Genomic DNA, 22,098 nt, shown 5'->3' with positions numbered 1-22,098 from the left:
AACTTTTTCCTGTGAGGGCCACATAACTTTTCCCTTCTCTGATGAAGAGAAGGTCAGTTTTCAACAAAAAAAAGTCTGACGATTGCAGGAGTGCCTAAATGTAAAAATGTATTGTTTTTCAGAAAGCCATAATCAAATAACCCTTGCTGGATTCTTCACGGAACAAAAGTAAATTAAATTAAAAAAATATAGGGCTGTTAAAATTATCGCGTTAACGGACAGTAATTAATTTTTAAAATTAATTACGTTAAAATATTTGACGCATTTAACGCTCATGCCCCGTTCAAACAGATTAAAATGACAGCACAGTGTCATGTCCATTTGTTACTTGTGTTTTTTGTGTTTTGTCGCTCTCTGCTGGCGCTTGGGTGCGACTGATTTTATGGGTTTCAGCACCATGAGCATTTTATTTAATTGTAATTATTGACATCAACAACGACGAGCTACTAGTTTATTTTTTGTGTGAAAATTTTACAAATTTTATTAAAACGAAAAAATTCAGAGGGGTTTTAATATAAAATTTCTATAACTTGTACTAACATTTATCTTTAAGAGCTACAAGTCTTTGTATCCATGGATCGCTTTAACAGAATGTTAATCATGTTAATGCCATCTTGTTGATTTATTTTATAATAAACAGCATTTATGTACAGTATGTTGAATGTATATATCCGTCTTGTGTCTTACCTTTCCATTCCAACAATAATTTACAGAAAAATATGGCATATTTTATAGATGGCTTGAATTGCGATTAATTACGATTAAATAATTTTTAAGCTGTAATCAACTCGATTAAAATTTTTTAATCGTTTGACAACCCTAAATAAATATAATATAATATAATATAATATAATATAATATAATATAATATAATATAATATTATAACACTATTAATCAAATAATTAATAACCAAATAACCCTCTCTGGGTTCTTCACAGAAAAAGCCAAAAAATAAATGCCAAGTAAAAAAAAAAAAAAATGTTCAGGGGTCGGACCAAATGTGGAGGTGGGCTGTGGTTTGGGGACCCCTGATTTAGAATATGAAATAGAATTAAATCTTGGGGTAATGAGGTCAAAAATGATCTCTGCAAGCACTTCCCCATTCCAGTGGATTGGACATCTATCAGCGTCAATTGCGCAGAAAACATGCTAGCGATCTACCGACGCCCATGGTACCCAATAGGCATGTACCGGTTACCGGTTTCAAGGTTTACCGTGGTATGAAAATGTCGTGGTTTCAAAACCACAAAAAAATTCTGTCATACCGTAGTACAGTTTTAGCTATTTTTCATGTCCCAAAAATGCTGAAAGAAATCTGTGGCTTGGAGCGGCAGTGCTCACCCCTCCCCCTCCAGTTTTTTCTCTGTCCTGTGTCTGTCGGTGACACTGTCGCTGTGTTTAGACTAGACACAATGGTGAGCTCCCCCCACCCCCTTAAAAAAGACAACATAAAAAAATAAAAAAAAAAAAACAGATGGCTGCGGCTTAGAGGAGGAAGGACAGCAGGACCTCTAACATGATTTCATATTTACAGTGGGGCAAATAAGTATTTAGTCAACCACTAATTGTGCAAGTTCTCCAATTTGAAAATATTAGAAAGGCCTTCTAATTGTCAACATGGGTAAGCCTCAACCATCAGAGACAATGTGAAAAAAAAACCCAGAAAATCACATTGTTTGGTTTTTAAATAATTTATTTGCAAATCATGGTGGAAAATAAGTATTTGGTCAATACCAAAAGTTAATCTCAATACTTTGTTATGTACCCTTTGTTGGCAATAACGGAGGCCAAGCGTTTTCTGTAACTCATCGCAAGCTTTTCACACACTGTTGCTGGTATTTTGGCCCATTCCTCCATGCAGATCTCCTCTAGAGCAGTGATGTTTTGGGGCTGCCGTTGGGCAACATGGACTTTCAACTCCCTTCACAGATTTTCTATGGGGTTGAGATCTGGAGACTGGCTAGACCACTCCAGGACCTTGAAATGCTTCTTACGAAGCCACTCCTTTGTTGCCCTGGCTGTGTGTTTGGGATCATTATCATGCTGAAAGATCCACTCATGTCTCATCTTCAATGCCCTTGCTGATGGAAGATTTTCACTCAAAATCTCTCGATACATGGACCCATTCATTCTTTCCTTTACATAGATCAGTCGTCGTGGTACCTCTGCAGAAAAACAGCCCCAAAGCATGATGTTTCCACCCGCACGCTTCACAGTGGGTATGGTGTTCTTCGGATACAATTCAGTATTCATTCTCCTCCAAACACGAGAACCTGTGTTTCTACCAAAAAGTTCTCTTTTGGTTTCATCTGACCATAAAACATTCATCCAAATGGTCTCTAGCGAACCTTGGACGGGCCTGGACGTGTACTGGCACCAGCAGGGGGGCACGTCTGGCCGTGCAGGATTTCAGTCCCTGGCGGCGCATTGTGTTACTGATAGTAGCCTTTGTTACTGTGGTCCCAGCTCTCTGTAGGTCATTCACTAGGTCCCCCCGGGTGGTTCTGGGATTTTTGCTCACCGTTCTTGTTATCATTTTCACACCACGGGGTGAGATCTTGCATGGAGCCCCTGATCAAGGGAGATTATCAGTGGTCTTGTATGTCTTCCATTTTCTACTAATTGCTCCCACAGTTGATTTCTTTACACCAAGCGTTTTATCCATTGCAGATTCAGTCTTCCCAGCCTGTTGCAGGTCTACAATTTTGTCTCTGGTGTCCTTCGACAGCTCTTTGGTCTTGGCCATAGTGGAGTTTGGAGTGTGACTGACTGAGCTTGTGGACAGGTGTCTTTTATACCGATAATGGGTTAAAACAGGTGCCATTAATACAGGTAACGAGTGGAGCCTTGTTAAACCTCGTTAGAAGAAGTTAGACCTCTTTGACAGCCAGAAATGTTGCTTGTTTGTAGGTGACCAAATACTTATTTTCCACTCTAATTTGGAAATACATTCTTTAAAAATCAAATAATGAGATTTTCTGTTTTTTTCCCCCACATTCTGTCTCACATGATTGAGGTTTACCCATGTTGACAATTACAGGCCTCTCCAATCTTTTCAAATAGGAGAACTTGCACAATTGGTGGTTGACTAAAGACTTATTTGCCCCACTGTACGTGACCATCAGCCGTCACTTTACACAAAATTTAAAGTAAGTAAACGCTGTCATGAATGTTTCCCACCAGCTATGAGTTAACTCCAGCGTGTTTAGTGTGTCTAGCGATGGTAAAACAAATACTATAACGTAAGCTTGTTAACAAGGCAGATAACGTTGCTAGGTAGCACGCCACGACAGCTAACTAGTTTCCTTGCTACCATTAGCGTACTTTTGTAAAACCTTCTGCCATTGTCAATATATGTTCAAAATAACATTTTCATAATACAGCCTGTGGTGTTTTTTCTCTTTCTGTGTCGAGAGTTGGTCTGTCTGTGTTTGTATAATATGTAAATAATGATACGAGTCATACACACGAGCCATGTCGCTAGGTCTCGCTCTCCATTCAGCTAATTAATATTAATAGCAGAAGTGGTATGTGTTTGACATAGAACCAATTTGATCATACAGTATATTAAGTCCATTCTTTTTGTTGTTGTTATTATTCTAATGTTGAGCAACTTGAGCTGTTACTGAGGGTTTAGTCTACAAGTTCTATTTATTGCAATTTTATTTAAAACATTTCATTTATTTATTTATTTTAACTAGGGCTGTCAAAATTATCGCGTTAACGGGCAGTAATTAATTTTTTAAATTAATCACGTTAAAATATTTGACGCAATTAACGCACATGCCCTGCTCAAACATTAAAATGACAGCACAGTGAAATGTGTACTTATTGTGTTTTTCGGAGTTTTGTCGCCCTCTGCTGGCTCTTGGGTGCGACTGATTTTATAGGCTTCAGCGCCCATGAGCATTGTTTAAGTAATTATTGGCATCAACAATGGCGGGCTACTAGTTTATTTTTTTGATTGAAAATTTTACAAATTTTATTAAAACAAAAACATTAAGAGGGGTTCTAATATAAAATTTCTATAACTTGTACTAACATTTATCTTTGAAGAACTACAAGTCTTTCTATCCATGGATCGCTTTAACAGAATGTTAATAATGGTAATGCCATCTTGTTGATTTATTGTTATAATAAACAAATACAGTACTTATGTACCGTATGTAGCATGTATATATCCATCTTGTGTCTCATCTTTCCATTCCAACAATAATTTACAGAAAAATATGGCATATTTTATAGATGGTTTGAATTGCGATTAATTAATTTTTAAGCTGTAATTAACTCTATTAAAAATTTTAATCGTTTGACACCCCTAATTTTAACATTACTAGTATATTCACGTTGATGTTCTAATTTGCAGATATGTTGTGGGAAAAAAAAAAAAAAACCTGTTCAATGGAATTTTTTTCTTTTTTTTTCCCTATACATCTCAAAATAACACTTTTAGAGCTATAACTGAAATACTGTGATACCATGAAACCGCAGTATTTTTGCTTATGGTTATCAAAACCTCATACTGGTACATGCCTAGTAGCCAATGAATTAACGTACACATAAATTTGACATACCCTCTCATGGTGCTCAATGAGGATTTCCACAACAATGTTCTGGAATTTGATGTCCATGATGGCCGCCACCGTCTCTTCCTGTGGGCGGAGTAAAGTTGGCCCAAACACCACGCCCAAATTGGCCACAGTCATTAGATTCTGCTGGTGGTGACTGGCCACGCTGTTGTCAGGGAGGAGAAATACTGTTACATGAACTAGTAGAAAAAAATAACTTCTAGAACAAATAATGTCCTTATAGAAGTGAAATTCACAAAGTAGTCCCTTGTTTTCTTGTTGCCTTGTGAATTTTCCACAGCTATTGCAATATAATCATGATGCTATTTTTTTTCTTTCACCTTAAAAGACTGAAACTTTGACGGCAATTAGAGTGCAGTCATAAAGACATGGATTATCAACAAAAGAGTCCAAACAAATATGGTGTGGAAGGGGAAACTTTATGATCATTCATAATTGAATGAAAAAAACATGATTTTATATTTATTTAATATATGAAATTTCAGTCTGGAAAAAGTCAGACTTACAGAGCCCCTACAGAGACATCGACAGAAATATATTTAAAGGGATCCACGGACAGAAAGACTTGTACTTCTTAAAAGATAAATGTTAGTACAAGTTATTATAATTTGATATTGAAACCCCTCTTGATGTTTTCGTTTTTATACAATTTGTAAAATTATTTTAACTAGTAGGTCGCCATTGTTGTTGACGTCGCAGGGTGGTGACGTCACAGTGCCACACTGCAAGAATTCCACTTGTCACTCTTTAAAGAAAAAAAATGTCACTCTTTAATTATGTAAGGTAGGTAATACGCCACAAGGTGTCAATGCCGATTTTTACATTAACTAAAAACGGCAATTTCTGGAGAAACTACTCTGGGTCTTTGCTGTATGGAGATACAGATCTTAGCCCTGCCCAGGTTGGTTTTGGGACATTTCGGGGACAATTTCAGGTCACTTCCTGTTAATCTGGAAAATTTGGGGGGGCGTGGCCTGGTCATATCAGGCCATTTGGGGACATCTGGGGGCGTGGCCTAGTTATATGAGGTCAGTTCGGGACATTTGGGGGGCGTGCCCTTTTCATATCAGGTCATTTGGGCACGTGGCCTGGCCATATCAGGTCATTTGGGGGCGTGGTCTGGTCATATCAGGTTTTTTGGGGACATTTGGGTGGCTGACCGATTGATATCTAGTCATTTCCTGTTGATTTGGGAACATTTTCTTTTTTTGCTATTGAGAATTAATGGGAAAAAATTTGGACGTCCATCGCCGTCAATGGCATCGACTTACGTAGGCGTCAATGAAATCCAAGTACATTGGCATCAATAGAATGGACAAACATGCCTGTCAATAGCATTAAACAAAGTAAATGTAATTGGAAATGAATGGGAAATTTGGACGTCCATGGCCGTCAAAGGCAGCGCCCTCCATAAGCGTCAATGGAATCGAATCGGTGACATTTGGGGGAAACGTTCTATTGATATCAGGTCATTTCCTTTTGATTTGTGGACATTGGATTTTTTGCCATTGAAAATGAATGGGAAAAAATTTGGATGTCCATGGCCGTCAATGGCATCGACATCCATATGCCAAGTACATTGGCATCAATAGAAATGACAAATGGCCGTCAATGGCATCTGTCTAAATTGGCCTCAATGCAACGTTAATGCCATTGGAAACGAATGACAAATTTGGACGTCCATGGCTGTCAATGGTATCGACTTACATATGCCTCAATGGAACCAGACATACATTGGTATCAATAGATCCGACATACATGGCTGTCAATGGCATCAATGCAATGTAAATTTCATTGGAAATTCAATTGAAAGTGAATTGGGAAATTTGAACGTTGCATCCCATTTAAAATGAATGGGGGGGGGAAAACAACAACAGAATAACACTATCTGGGTCTTTTTTCAAAGACCCGGATAGTTAGGGATCAAGCCAATGAGTGCGTTTTTTTTTTTCCAGTGACTGACGCTGTAGTTTCTTTCATCCACAGTGGGAGAGAGAAAGAAGAGTGGACACAGGCATTCAGATTTGTAGCTCGGACCGCGCCGTTTATTGGCATAAGCTTCGGCAACTCTCTCACAACACACATAAGTATCATATAGTGAAAATACTACAAAACTAATACTCATATCTCTCAAAAAATGTCACCCAGAAGAAAAGTAATTCAAGCTTTGTTACTGAGGCCATATTCTCACACAGTTAACGCAACAATGCAAAGAGAACTGGCATGCACAATCAAAATAGATGCACAAAATACACATAAAACTTTCTCAGACTTTGGTCAAACTATATTTAAACAATTTAGCAACTCATTTAGCTCAACAAATACACAGGATGGCAATATTTAGTCAAAATACACAAACTAGGATGCTGGGAGCCATTTTCAGTAGTCTTGTGAAGACAACACTCAAATGAACGTGAATCACAATAGACCCAGTTAAAAAAAAAAAAATAGGGAGCTACGGTGTCAGTCGAGGGACAAAACGCACTCATTGGCTTGATGTCTTATTAATGTAAAACTCGCCATTGACACATTGTGGTGTATTTAAATCACTACCTTACATAGTTAGAGTGACTGTGAAGTACCGCAGCGTTGTCCTGTGATGTCACCGCCCTGCGATGTCAACAACAATGGCGAGCTACTAGTTTATTTTTTGATTTAAAATTGTACAAAATTTATTAAAACAAAAACATTAAGATGGAGTTTAATATCAAATTATTATTACTCGTACTAACATTTATCTTTTAAGAACTACATGTCTTTTTATCCAACTTCAATCTAGTGCGCACCAGAAACTCTGGTAAACATTAGCATTATATAGCATTGCTATGCAAGTTAGCCAATTGTTGTAAACATTAGCATTATATAGGATTGCTATGCAAGTTAGCCAATTGCTGTAAACATTAGCTTTATATAGCATTTAAGCTAGCGGATTTTTGCTATGCAAGTTAGCCAATTGCAACAATTGACTAATTTGCTTAACAAAAGTCCGCTAACTTAAATGCTATATAAAGCTAATATTTACCAGATAGTTTCTGGAGCGCATTACAAACAATCTGGTGCACACCAGAGCGCACCAGAAACGATCAACTTTAGCATTGTATAGCATTGCTTTTCAAGTTAGCGAATTGTTGTCAACATTAGCATTATATAGCGTTTAAGCTAGCAGACTTTTGCTATGCAAGTTAATAAATTGTTGTAAACATTAGCATTATATAGCATTTAAGCTAGCGGACTTTTGCTATTCAAGTTAGTCAACTGTTGCAAACATTAGCATTATATAGAATTTACGCTAGCGGACTTTGGATATGCAAGTTAGCCAATTACTACAACTCAACAATTCGCTAACTTGAATAGCAAAAGTCCACTAGCTTGAATGCTATATAATGCTAATATTTACCAGATTGTTTGTAGTGCACACCAGAAACTATCTGCTGTGCACCAGATTGCTTAAATTTATTTTATTTCTGTCGAAGTCCCTTTAGGGGCTACGTACAGACTTCATATCGCAGTAGCTTTTTAAACCATGTGCGTTCAATTTAATGCCCTTGTGATCTGTGCTGAGAAGAAAATTGGAAAGTACAAACATCACATAGGCATAATTTAATAATATAAAACCATAATCATGAGTAGAATTCACCTTCCGGCGCTTTGCATAATGTCTAACATTCCATTTGATGCATGGTACTTCATGACTATGCTGCAGAAGTAAACTACTGTACATAAAACAGAGTGTCACCGCTCATAAGTATTGTATAAATCATGATCATTGAAGAGTTATTGGGTGTGCTGTCATAGTAGCAGATTGCGGTGAACTTGACTAACACACAACTCATATCTTTGACATTACGCACTGCCTTGCATCAACACAAAATACACTCAACTCAAAATGTTACACCAGGAGGCAAAATTTGCATCTTGAAGTGATACAAAATCGTCAAAGGAAACTCAACCAGCATCACAGCACCAAAGCTGGCCACATCACAAGCATTTGAAATGCCCTGGAGGAGACATAAATGAATTTGTGCACTGAGAAGGAACAGATGTCGAATTGGCAGACAGAGAAAAATAACTTTAAAGGCAGAGGCATTTTGAAAAATGTAAAGAAAGTCGATAAAACACGTATTAGTGATGGCACGAGTTTAATCTATTATTTCTAATGAAAAAATTAATCACTTCCAAGAATATCTCCATCAATGGCAGCAAAAGCTAATCGATTAAAATCGATTAATAAATTAGTTGCCAGCTAACTAGATGATCGATTTTTGCCGGCAGCTATGAGCAGTCCCATTTGGGTCCTTGTTTGAGGGTAATGTGAGGCTGCGCGCATGTGCCGGTGATTACAGCAAGGAGAGAGAGTTCACTGCTGCTGCTGGGTTGCTGAATCAATAATATTCCGAAGTGTCGAAGTGTCTTTTCGTGTTGTTAGATCCAGTGTGCCTCCGTCAGAGGTTGGTAAATGAAGCCAATTGTATTGTTTGTATTCTTTGTTGATGAGACGTGACTACTTAGCACAAAGCGCTAAGCTAGTTAGCGGTTATGCTAATTAGTGTCTTAAGTGTTGTATTGTGTTTTGGAGAAGCATATTAGCACTAGTTATTGTTAGTAAAGTTGTCTCATTTCTTTTTATAAAAAAACAAAACAAAACAAAACAAAAAAAGCACACATAAACCCATTCATATAACAGCTTAGAGTCAACACAAACTCAAACTGTCAAGTGACATACAAGAGAGTGTGCTTTGAAATTGGATTTGGATTGTATTTATGAACAACTGTCATTATAGTCTGTTTCCTCCTTATTCGGAGACTTATTCATTGACACAATTTATATTATTTTTGATGGAAATAGTCATCCACTTTGTCTTCATTGTTACTTACGACATGCCTAAAACAACTTCAAGTTAAATTGTGAAGGTAATCGAAAAAAGTGACATTTATCCGATGAATCGATTGAAAAAAAATATCGTTAGTTGCAGCTAGACATGCCAATTACCGCTTTCAAGGTATACCAAGGTATGAAAACCTCACGGTTTCAAAACCGCAAACATTTTCTGTCATACCTTTGCTACACTGGAAAAAAATGATACTACTAAAATGAGTAAAAAAATACTTAGCAATTTTTGTCTAGGTAAGAGTTCTTAAAATTAAGACCTCCATTCAGGATTAATGAGATCTTGAAACTAGCAATATTTTACTAGTTCAACGAGATCTTGAAACTAGTTATACTTTACTAGTTCATCCTGAATGGATGTCTTATTTTAAGAATTCTTACCAACACAAAAATTGCTTGTTCCATTTGCAGAATTTTCTTACTTGTTTATAAGCAAATCTTATCTTATTTCAAATAGTTTTTAAGGTATTAGGTATTTTTTATGTCCCAAAAATGCAGGGAGAAATCCCTTGTTTGAGGGTGCAAGGCTAGACACTCCCTCACCAGTTGTTGCTCAGTGTCAGTGAGTCAGCTGTGCTACACAATGGCTGGAGGAGGTGAAACTCCTGAACTTTTCCCGAAAAGAACTAAATCACTGGTATGGGAATACTTCGGCTACAGAAAAGTTACAGACGGCCGAGGCTTAGTGGAGGAGGGCACCCGACATGTAAAACATGTTTACGGAGGCAATACCTCCAATATTTCGCATTTATCCAATATTAATGGTTAGCAAACACTGTCATGAACGTTTCCCACCAGCTACAAGAGTTAACTCCAGCATGTTTAGTGTGTCTAGTGATGGTAGAACATGTGTTTTTTTCTCTCTGCCAACTGTCTGTTGAGAAAGTGTGTATAATGTAAACATGATACGAGTCATACACACGTGCTTTTTATGGAAAGTAATTCAATTATTTTGGTTCTCATGGTAATAATGTTGAGCTGTGGCTGTGGGTTTATGCTAAAGGACAGCAATTATTTTAATTTTATTTAGAATATTTCAGTTATTTTTTCCTATTTTCTAATTTAACATAACATTGTACTTATGGTCCAATTTTCTAAACCATTTTTTAACCCAGATATCTCAAAGTAACACATTTTAGAGCTGTAACTGCAATACCGTGAAACCGTGATATTTTGGCTTAAGTTTCTCATACCATCAGAATCTCATACCGGCACAGTTGCAGCCCGAATGGCAGCCAAGCTTTAGCGCGACTAATGTGACAGAGAAATCAAGTCTGTGGTGTTAAATTTGTTCCTTTTTTCTTGTATTTTTTTCAAGTTCCACCTACTTGGAGAGATGTTTCATGAGCAGCTCCAACATCTGCCGGTTCTTCTCAGGCAGTCGGTGCACCAGACTATGGATCTCTGTCACCCTTGCTTCGGGATTGTCTAACTCTGAAAAGCATAAGGCATCAATTAGTAGGGGGAATAAAAACAGAATACTGACATTTGGAACACCAGTTGACACGTGGAGCAAACTGATTATTACAGTATTATGTGATATCACGAAAATGTGTATAGTTTAATTGACGTGTCTTTTACAACCCCTAGCAAAAAGTATGGAATCACCAGTCTTGGACGACACTAAAAGAAATGAATAAAAACATTGTGGTGGTCAGTAAATGTTAGTTTTAGAGAGCAAGTGCAGGGAAATATACATGGGGTCACTCCATTCTGAGGACAAAAATATGGAATCATGAGAAACAAACAAAGAAATAACAATCAAAACACATCTCTAGTATTTAGTAGCACCACCTCTGGCTTTTATGACAGCTTGCAGTCTCTGAGGCATGGACTTGATGAGTATTCTTCATCAATTTGGTGCAAACTCTCTTTAATTGCAGTTGCCAGATCATCCTTGCAGGTCAGAGCCTTGATGTGGACCTTTTTTTTTCTTTTTTCTCAATGTCCACCACAGGTTTTCAATAGGGTTGATATCTGGGCTATTTGCAGCCTATGACATTGACTGGATGAGTCTTTCTCCAAGGAAAGCTTTAACAGTTTTAGCTTTGTGGCATGATGCATTGTCATCTTAGAAAATGAAAAACATTTTCAATTGAAAGGATAAGAAAGCTAAAATTTCAATGTAAACTTGTGCGTTGATTGAAGATTTAACCACAGCCATCTCCCTGGTGCCTTTGCCTGACATGCAGCCCCATATCATCAAGGACTGAGGGGATTTTTATGTTTTTTTCAGGCAGTCATCTTTGTAATTCTCACTGGAACAGCACCAAACAAAAGATTCTTGACTCTTGACAAGGTGATGATGCTGAACTTTTGTTTGGTGCTGTTCCAGTGAGACTTACAAAGATGATTGCCTGAAGAAAACATTAAAATTCCCTCAATCCTTGATGATAAGGTGTTGCATGTCAGGCAAAGGCACTGTGGTTAAATCTTCAATAAATGCTCAAGTTTACATTGAAATTTTAGACAGCTTTCTTATCCCTTCAATTGAAAATATGTTTGTCATTTTCAAAGATGACAATGCACCATGCCCCAGAGCTAAAACTGTTAAAGCATTCCTAGGAGAAAGACTCATCCAGTCAATGTCACTGCCTGCAAATAGCCCAGATCTCAACCCTATTGGAAACCTGTGGTGGAAATTGAAAAAAATGGTCCACAGCAAGGCTCCGACCTGCAAGGATGATCTGGCAACTGGAATTAAAGAGAGTCGGCACCAAATTGATGTAGAATACTCATCAAGTCCATCCCTCAGAGACTGCAAGCTGTCATAAAAGCCAGAGGTGGTGCTACTAAATACTAGAAATGTGTTTTGATGGTTATTTCTTTGTTTGTTTCTCATGATTCCATATTTTTTCCTCAGAATGGAGTGATTCCATATATATTTCCCTGCATTTGCTCTATAAAAGTAACATTTACTGACCACCACAATGTTTTTTACTAATTTCTTTTAGTGTTTCTGAATGCTAAAAAGTTGCACTTTTGAACAAATTCATTATTTTTTCACGTTTTTTTATCTGAGTTTGTCCTACATGATAAAATGTCCGAGTGAGTGGTCGTCCAAGACTGGTGATTCTATAATTTTTGCTAGGGGTTGTACTAGCACTCAAGTACACAAACATATTTGAAATGAGGGGTTAACAGAACTCGCTGAATAATGTCAACATCAAAACTACAGCGAAATGAATTTCTGTTCAAAGATTTTCTCTTCACCTCTGTGTTACTGTTTTTTCACATGACCTATTTATTCCTAACTGGTTTTCCAGAGCTTAGATCAACAGCAGCAAAGTTCCAAAGCCATATTAAGGAAGTCGTAAAAGTGCTAAGAAGTCGGGTGAGCCGCCCTTCATTTTGGGCTTCGTCTCTTCAGCTGGAATGAGGTAAAAATCCCCAGTGTGAATGTTTTTAACATGCTCAAGGACAAGGAGGAGATGCAGAGAGCAGACAAGTCTTGAAGACAAGTCAGTTGTTTCACTAAAGCACAACTTTGCAGTAAAGTTGATTCAAAAGCGGAGTCGCGTGTTCATAACAAGCAATCAACGCGAGTACCGGCGGTAATGTATTTTTGCCTTTCGTATCCTGAAATCTTTCATAAAAAGAGGCAATATTTCCCATTAAGTGTGTCTTAACCTGAAAAATCTGTATTCTAGAGACGTTCCCAAGTAGAGGTACTGTTGCAGTTTTCAAGTACTGTATTTTTCGGACTACAAGGCACCCACCAAATTTGACACGAAAACAGCATTTGTTCATAGATAAGCTGCACCGGACTATAAGCCGCAGCTGTCCTCACTGTATTATGGGATATTTACACCTAAAATATCAATCGGTAACACTTTATTTGACAGTGGCTTCTTAACACTGTCATAAACCATATAAGCCACCATGAAGCTTTGAACCAATTGACTGTAGGGCTGCAGCTATCGATTATTTTAGTAGTCGATTAATCGATGAACTAGTTAGTCCGAATAATCGAGTAATCGGATAAGGAACATGAAAAATCAAAATAACTGAGCTGAGCCTCAGATAGTACAAAAAAAAAAAAAAAAAAAATAGGGATTTACCAGTATGTACAACAAAAGAACAGTTGGCTAACTTACAGTGCAAAAGTCCGCTAGTTTAAATGATATAAAATTATAACTTTTTTTTTTACAATGCTCTTAACAAAAAGGTCAAACACATATTTCCACAAAAAATGGCTAAATTTATCTATAAATGAAATTATGAATGCATTAAAAACATTAGCTCAAACAAAAACTTAGCTTATGTTGGTCTTAACAGGGAGCAGTTGGATTCAGCCATGTGAAATCAGGCAGACCAGAGGGCAGTGTAGCCACCCTAATCAATAAAACTAAATGCAAACACTTTCAAAATAAACTATTACGCCACTTTAATTAAACAAATACTCGAAGCAATAACATTTTATTCGAATATTTTTTCTCATCAAATACTCGAGTTAATCGATTAATCGTTGCAGCACTAATTGACTGTAAAGCTTCATTGCTTCAAGAAGCTTCATTTGGCCATTACTGCTCCCTTGGGGGAGACAGTCAATCTCTGCTGCTACCTGCTGTCAACACTGTTGTCGTCCAAGATGCCTCCTAGCATGCATTGCAGCGCTACAGGTGTAAATAATAGGGCTGTCAAACGATTAATATTTTTAATCGAGTTAATCACAGCTTAAAAATTAATTAATAGTAATTAATCACAATTCAAACGATCGCTAAAATATGCCATATTTTTCTGTAAATTATTGTTGGAATGGAAAGATAAGACACAAGACTGACATAAACATTCAACATACTTCCCATAAGTACTGTATTTGTTTATATTAACAATAAATCCACAAAATGGCATTAACATTATTAACATTCTGTTAAAGGGATCCACCGATAGAAAGACTTGTAGTTCTTAAAAGATAAATTTGAGTACAAGTTATAGTAATTTTATATCAAAACCCCCCTTAATGTTTTTGTTTTAATAAAATTTGTAAAAATTTTCTATCAAAAAGTCACATCGGGCTCCCTGACGTTCTTCCACAGTGTCTTTAACTACGTAAGATAGGTGTCAATGGTGAGTTTTAAATTAATTAGAGATCTAGCCAAGGCAAAGTTTTATGTGTATTTTGCATAGCTATTTTGATTGGGAATGCCAGCTCTCTTTGCATTGAGCGCGTTTCTTTTTGTGAACATTTTTTTTTTTTTTTGAGAGATAGGAATGTTATTTTTGTTGTGCGTTCACTAAATGATACTGTAGCGACTTAACTGTTCCACCCAAATGCATGATGGGAAGTTGGGCAACCATGACTGTCAGTGGTGGCTGCAAATGGTATACAGTATGTTCTGTGTTGTGTTCAGTTAGGCGTATTAAGAAAAAGAACGTCTTCTGCTCCGCCCAAATGCATGATGGAAAATTGGGCAACCATGACGGTCAGTGGTAGCTGCAAATGGTATATGTTCTGCGTTGTGTTCATTTAGGCATGTAAAGAATTAGATCGTATCCTGCTCTGCCCGAATGCATGATGGGAAATTGGGTAACCATGACTGTCAGTAGTGGCTGCAAATGGCATACAAAATGTTCTCCCTTGTGTTCAGTTAAGCGTGTTATGAAAAAGATCTGTCTCTTGCTCCGCCCAAATGCATGATGGGAAGTTGGGCAACGATGACTGTTAGTAGTGGCTGCCAAAGATTAGGCCAATCAAATGCGCGGTCCAATGAACGCGTGTGTCCACTCGCATTTCTCTGCCTTTTCGCTCTCAATGTGCTAAAACGCCTTCATTGTAAACTGTTTGAGGTAATGCATGAAAGGGTCATTCCGTGCATGCGTTAATTGTGTCAAATATTTTAACGTGATTAATTTAAAAGATTAATTACCGCCCGTTTACACAATAAATTTGACAGCCCTAGTAAATAATAAAAATGTATGTTCTGTTCTTCAGTTACTGTACTTGTTGTTTCATTGATTGCTAGTTATGGTATCTGCTAACACTTTATTTGACAGTGGCGCATTAAGAATGTCATAAGACCATCCAAGCAGGACATTCAGTAAATGGAGTTAGTGACACAATTTGCCGGGTGACACTTAATAACATCTGTTATGTGCATTCAGTAATGCCCATGATAGTGTCATGTCATAATTATGACAGTCTTATGGCAGTTTTATGACACCGCTGTCAAATAAAGTGTTACCTATGAACCCAAATAAATCAGCAAATAAGCCGCACTGGACTATAAACCGCAGGATTCAAAATGAGGGAAAAAAGTAGCGGCTTATAGTCTGAAAATTACGGTTTCTTCATCCACAACAACGTTTTCCCCACAGTAGCAGTTTTGCCTTTCGTGCACAAAGACTCATTGTTGTGGTTGTTGTTGTCGTTGGCAAGGAATGAAACATTTGTTTGTAGTACTTGCCGTTTTGCAAACACTGTTAAGTGAATGTAAATGTATTTATGTAGTATGTCACATTGAGGGCAATGCTAGTTAATAATTAAGCATGTTATGTAAAAAAAAGGGTTTCATGGTGAAAGAAGTACATACATTCACTACATATATTTAGCAAATGAAGCATTTGCAAGCTTTTTTTTTTTTTTTTTTTTAAATAAATTATTCATGTGTGGGCTTCAACTTATGGTATATTATAAATTATTGGGCATGTTTTCTGCACTGGTAAATGGATTTATGTGGAAAAAAAAATACCAAGATATAGTGATCTATATTGTTCTTTATCCTTCTGCTTTATCCTTCTGCTTTTTTTATCACTAGTACATGTGCAATTTGTTGGAACTGGGAGGGTGGCAAGGAATGATTATTCATTCATTCGCTGCTATCCCTCCCACTTCTAATGGATTGGACGTCTATGGCGGTCAGTGGTGAAGGAGATAGTATCTTTTCTCGTCAGCACGGTCTAACTGTTTGCATTATTCTAACACACTTAATATAATCGATCAGGGAATAGTATCATTTCTCGGATTTACTGTTTGACTGTTTGTATTACTCTAACACACCCAATATAAAATAAATAGCACTTATACCGTAGTTTAAGGAAAACAAGCAGAATATAGGGCATAAGAGATACATGACACCTTCTTATCATGGAAGCCCAACGTGTGCGTCATGCAAATGACTGAACAAGATTGACGTCGACAAGCCCAAGTCTGCACCACCAACTCAATCAGTTCTCCCGAACAGTCCAAAACAAACGGCGGGACGCCCTGTCCCAACATAAGGAAAACTGGTCAGATTCCTTCAGTGGCAACCAATGAGTTTCATTTTGGGGCATTTCAGGTCATTTGCTGTTGATTTTCAGTCACTTTCCTACTGATTTTGGGCTATTTCTGGGTGACTTTCATGTTTACTTTGGGGCATTTATGGGTCACTTCCTGTTCTGTAACCCAAAATCAACAGGAATCTCCCCAAATTAATATGCAGTGACTCCAATTCAACAGGAAGTGACCTGTAAATGCCCGAAAATGAACAGAATGTGGCTTGTAAATGCTCTGAAAATCAGATGCTCCGGTTTCAAACGAATGAATGTTCTTTCGCCCATCCCAGTCTAAATAGATTGGGCGTCTAGTGCCGTCAATGGCTGTCGTTAAGCCAACGGATACACTATTCTAGTGGAAGATTTTGGTAGCAACCTGTTGGTTCCTTTTTTTTCGTAAACTGTGACACCTTTTTAAAACGATTAATGCTGCAACGATTCATCGAGTAACTTGAGTAATTTGATCAGAAAAAATCTTAGAATCAAATTTTGCTGCTTCGAGAATTTGTTTAATTAATGTAATGTTGTAATGATTTTTTTCAAAAGTGTTGCATTTAGTTTTATGGATTTGGTTGGATACACTGCCCTCTAGTGGCAACAGTGAATATGCCATAACAAGTCTAACATGGCTGAATCTAGCTGCTCCCTGTTAAGACCAACATAAGGTGTTTTTTGTTTGAGCTAATATGTTTGTTTACACATTTGTCATTTAGTTTATAAGTATTTTTAGCAATGTTTTGTGGAAATTTGTGTTTGAACGATTTGCTAAGAGCATTGTTTGAAAAAAAAACGTTAGCATTTTAAAGCATTTGAGCCAATAGACTTTTGCTTTGCAAGTTAGCCAATTGTTCTTTTGTCTTTCTTAGATACTCATTGACTTTTTTTATATCGTTTGAGTCTCAGGTATTTTAATTTATTTTTAAATGCATTTATTGCTCTTCTGAAATGAAAGCGCAATTCGGCAAAGTTTGAAGAAACACTCAGGTATTTTATTTTGTATTCGCACTTAATGCTCTTTTGAAAGTTAGCAAGCAAAAAAAAAAAAAAAAATCGAACAGAATTCTAGCTTTGTATAGGCTAATGTTCCTATTGTTGAAAGCAAAAAGGTGTGTAATAAACAACTAGCACATTCATATTTTGCGTTTTGTTTTCTTGCTGTAGCGAAAATGAACCGAACCGTGACCTAAAAACCGAGGTATGTACCGCACCGAGATTTTTGTGTACCGTTACACCCCTAGTCATGACAGAACATCGCTTCAATGATATTTGGCGCCATCTAGCGTCGTGAATGGGTATAACGTCTAGACCGCGAATATAAGACGACCCCCACTTTTTCAGTCTTATTTCAATGCAAAAAAACACTGTCTTATATTCGGCCCAATACGGTAATTGATAGATTAATCAATTGTCTAAATAATCGATAGCTGCAGCCCTAAAAACGATATCTCAGTTCTTGGTAGGAATATATTGATAACCTTTTGGAATACAAAATATCACAATATATTACCATTTTGATATTTTCTCACACCCCTAATGAAAAGTACTGTCACTTAAAAGGGATTCAACTGGCTCAGTGACAGAAAATCTACAGTGTTCATGAATAATATGAAACTTAATAAAAGAATAGCCGATTTGTAAGATGTTTTTAATGTATTTACGCTCTGGCTGGCAGTCCAATCCATTTCAGTTGACCCTTGGATACGTTCCAGAGGCAGAAAATACAACAATAGGCCCGAAACGGTAAACAATGGATGAAAGCTGTAGCAGGAAGGGGGCAGCATGTCGGAACAAAATTTCAGCCAGACATTCTTAAAAAACCGAAACGAATATCATTGATGGACTACAGGAGAAATCTATTTTCTATAAACATCCGTCCTCTGTAGAGATGTGGATGTGCTGTCGTCTCGTAGCAGACTTTGAGCAAGTGGTTGCCAGTCTATTAACAAGGCATATGGAGACAGAAAATCATTCCCATTCACATTTACAGCTTTGAATAATTTAAGAGTATGCATGGGAGGAAGTCAGAGCACTGAGTGGAGGACAGACAAACTCAATTCAGTAGTCCAGATTCTAACTGTGCTTTTTTTTTTGATTGCGTATTAGATATAGGTCTTTTTTACTCTAGGCAAAGGATATGACGCGAGTAAACAAACCCTCAAGAAAGGGTTTTGCACAGATATGAAAAGTTAAGGGGGGGTGATGCGAGCACTGTCTCATGTAGTGTTGCACCGATACCATTTTTTGGCCCCCATACCGATACCTGGCTGTGCAGTATCGGCCGATACCGATACCATACCGATACCACCCCGTTTTATATATATATATATATATATATATGTACAGTATATTAGGGCTGTCAAACGATTAAAATTTTTAATCGAGTTAATTACAGCTTAAAAATTAATTAATCGTAATTAATCGCAATTAATCACAATTCAAACCATCTCTAAAATATGCCATATTTTTATGTAAATTATTGTTGGAATGGAAAGATAAGACACACTACTGATATATACATACAACATACTGTACATCAGTACTGTATTTGTTTATTGTAACAATAAATCCACAAATGGCATTATTAACATTCTTTCTGTTACAGTGATCCACGGATAGAAAGACTTGTAGTTCTTAAACGATAAATGTTATTGTTACAAGTTATAGTAATTTTATATTAAAACCCCTCTTCATGTTTTCGTTTTAATAAAATTTGTAAAATTTTCAATCAGAAGTAGAATTAATATAGTAATAAGAAGAATAAAAATAACAATAATAAAAATAGAGTGAAAAGTTTTACGTGTATTTTGCATAGCTATTTTGATATGGAATGCCAGTTCATTTTGCATTGTTGTTTAACTGTGTGTCAGAATAGGGCCTCAATACTATAGACTGAAGTGCTTTTCTTTTTGTGAACATTTTTTTTTTTTTGGAGAGAGATAGGAATATTATTTTTGTTGTGCTTTCACTAAACGATACTTATGTTTGTTGTGAAGGAGTTGCCGAAGCTTATGCCAATAAACGGCGCGGTCCAAAGAACGCCTGTGTCCACTCGCCTTTACTGTATAACATATACAGTGGGGATACTTGTTCTCCCCACTGTATCTGTACATATCTTACCCAAATACAACAAGAGACACATAATTGCCACTAAAAGAAAGAAAACTTACCGAAATATGTGTGGAGCACAAATAGCAATTTGCATTGCATTGTGAATACAGCATAAACGTCTCACAACTACTAATTCTCCCACGTTTAGAAGAAATAACATAAGTATGGAACGGCGCTGCCCCCAAGCGGCCGGTGTCACTCTTAATGTCCATAAACGGCCTCATTGCAATCTGTTTGAGGCAATATGCGAGCGGGTCATTCATTGCATGCGTTAATTGCGTCAAATATTTTAACGTGATTAATTTTAAAAAATTAATTAACGCCCGTTAACGCTATAATTTTGACAGCCCTATTTATGTGTGTGTATATATATATATATATATATATATATATATATATATATTATATATATATTAATATTATATTTTTTTTCCCCCAAAGAGCTACATAATTGGATTTGAAATCATTCTATCAATGCTTTGTCAGGCTGTTGCTTGCCTTTACAAAATAGGAAAAAGACTAGTACAAAGTGAATAGTCTACTAAACACTAGAAGACAATAGTTGAATAAACCTTTGGCTCTCAAAGGCCAAAATAGTGCTACATTTGTGAAATAATAAAACATGTATAATGCTAGCCCAACAGTAAGAAAGTAAAAATAAATTCATAATAATAAACTCTGAATGAACTGAATAAACTTTTTTAAACCTCTCAATGGCCAAACAGTGTAACTTTCATGAAATTATTGTCACATTCTGCTGCTGGTTAGACTGTGTTTTGTTGCTGGGCTGGTCGTGGGGGCGTTCCTGACGTCGCACCTGAATCCAATGCAGGCTCATCAGCGCAGGTGGTCTTAAAGATATTTGCCTTGCTGATTGCCATTTGACATCTCACACTAGAGTCTCGCTACATTTGCTTGTTATGCCCCTGCATTGGTTTTTTTTCTGTTAGTGTGCTGCTCTCGTTTGTAACCTCTACCATGTGCAGGTGTTTTTATTTTGGCTTTTTGGCTCGCTGTCTATCGTCTTAGTTAACCTTCAAGTTTGTAGTATTGAGCTCCGTCGACCTGCTGTCACGGGGTCCTTTTGTTATTTCTTCTATCCCGCGATCGCGTGTTATTTTTTTGTTTGCAATCATTAAACCCTTGTACGTATCCCCCGCTTGTTGTCTGCATCGAGTTCCAACTTTGTTTCCGCATTTGCGGACGCTAACAATTATAAGTAATAATAATTGACCACAGCATCCCGTCTCTCTATTAGCCTCCTTTTTTTTGGGAGGGGAGAGTCCCTTATTTATATTTCTGAAAGGTGGCAACCCTACTTTGGAAACAGTTCCCAAATTACTGCGGCATTTCTTTCAGTAAAACACAATAAAAGTAAAGTAGACATAGTGAACTGACCAGAGATTGTTGCTCCGATCCAGCGCCCTTCCTCTAGATAGCAGTCCTGCTCTTGCAGGCTCGAACTCGTTGTGTTCGTTCACATTTTGTCTTCAAATGCTTTATCAGGTTCGAGGTATTGAAGTTGGCCGATTTAACTCCAAATCTGGAAACTTTCAGGCCGCAAATCTTGCATGCAGCCATTGATTTTAATCGACGGGATTTCTATTTTGAAATACTTCCCGACCGCCGCCATTTCTCCTGGTTTCTCCATATGAAAAAGCGGCCTTGTCATTGGTTAGGAGTGGCTATTGGCCCGCTCTTATTGGTCTGGAGCAGGCCAATAGCGATAGCTACTTGGTGTTCACATGTCATCACACAACACAGAGACGGAGTGTAGTGAGCGCCAGGAGGAAAAAAAGGCTGCTGTCAAATGTTATAATAATGGACCGGTAAATGGTATCGGCGCCGTCTTTGTTGGTACTCACCGATACCGATACCAACATTTCGGGCTGGATCGGCGCCCCCTGCCGATACTAGTATCGGTGCATCTTTAGTTATCACATGCAGTGCCACAAAATCCATCTAGCAACAAAGCCATCTTGTAAGCACAAATCTGAGGACATTGTCTCCCGCCAACAATGCCAGGCTTATCAACAAGCGAATTGTGTACCGCACGTATCATGTCACCTTTTCCCATTAATGTTCATGAAGCTAGCAACTGTTGCTAGGGGGGTCAAACTCGCTCGTGTCACACATGCTAGACGCATGTAAACAGTGTAGGAACGAGATGTCTACTGAGCAAAAGTGCTGGCCAAAAGTAATGGCGCCCCCTGCAATTCTGTCAGTTATTGCTCAATTTCTCCCAGAAAATGATT

At 37.4% G+C, this 22,098-nt stretch overlaps 1 protein-coding gene across 1 annotated transcript in view; it reads right to left on the bottom strand.

The window, feature by feature from the left end:
- The window catches only part of LOC130906162 (rho GTPase-activating protein 26-like), a 164,496-nt gene that overhangs the window by 22,860 nt on the left and 119,538 nt on the right, over window positions 1-22,098 (bottom strand). The window contains exons 18-19 of the mRNA XM_057820146.1: window positions 10,807-10,912; window positions 4,576-4,735 (exon numbers count right to left, since the gene is read on the bottom strand). Coding sequence (XP_057676129.1) covers window positions 4,576-4,735; window positions 10,807-10,912 — 266 coding nt within the window. The remainder of the gene's footprint in view (window positions 1-4,575; window positions 4,736-10,806; window positions 10,913-22,098) is intronic.

This window comes from Corythoichthys intestinalis, chromosome 18 (genome assembly GCF_030265065.1).
Source record: "Corythoichthys intestinalis isolate RoL2023-P3 chromosome 18, ASM3026506v1, whole genome shotgun sequence".
Taxonomy (NCBI): domain Eukaryota; kingdom Metazoa; phylum Chordata; class Actinopteri; order Syngnathiformes; family Syngnathidae; genus Corythoichthys; species Corythoichthys intestinalis.
This window is presented reverse-complemented; position numbering and strand designations above follow the sequence as displayed.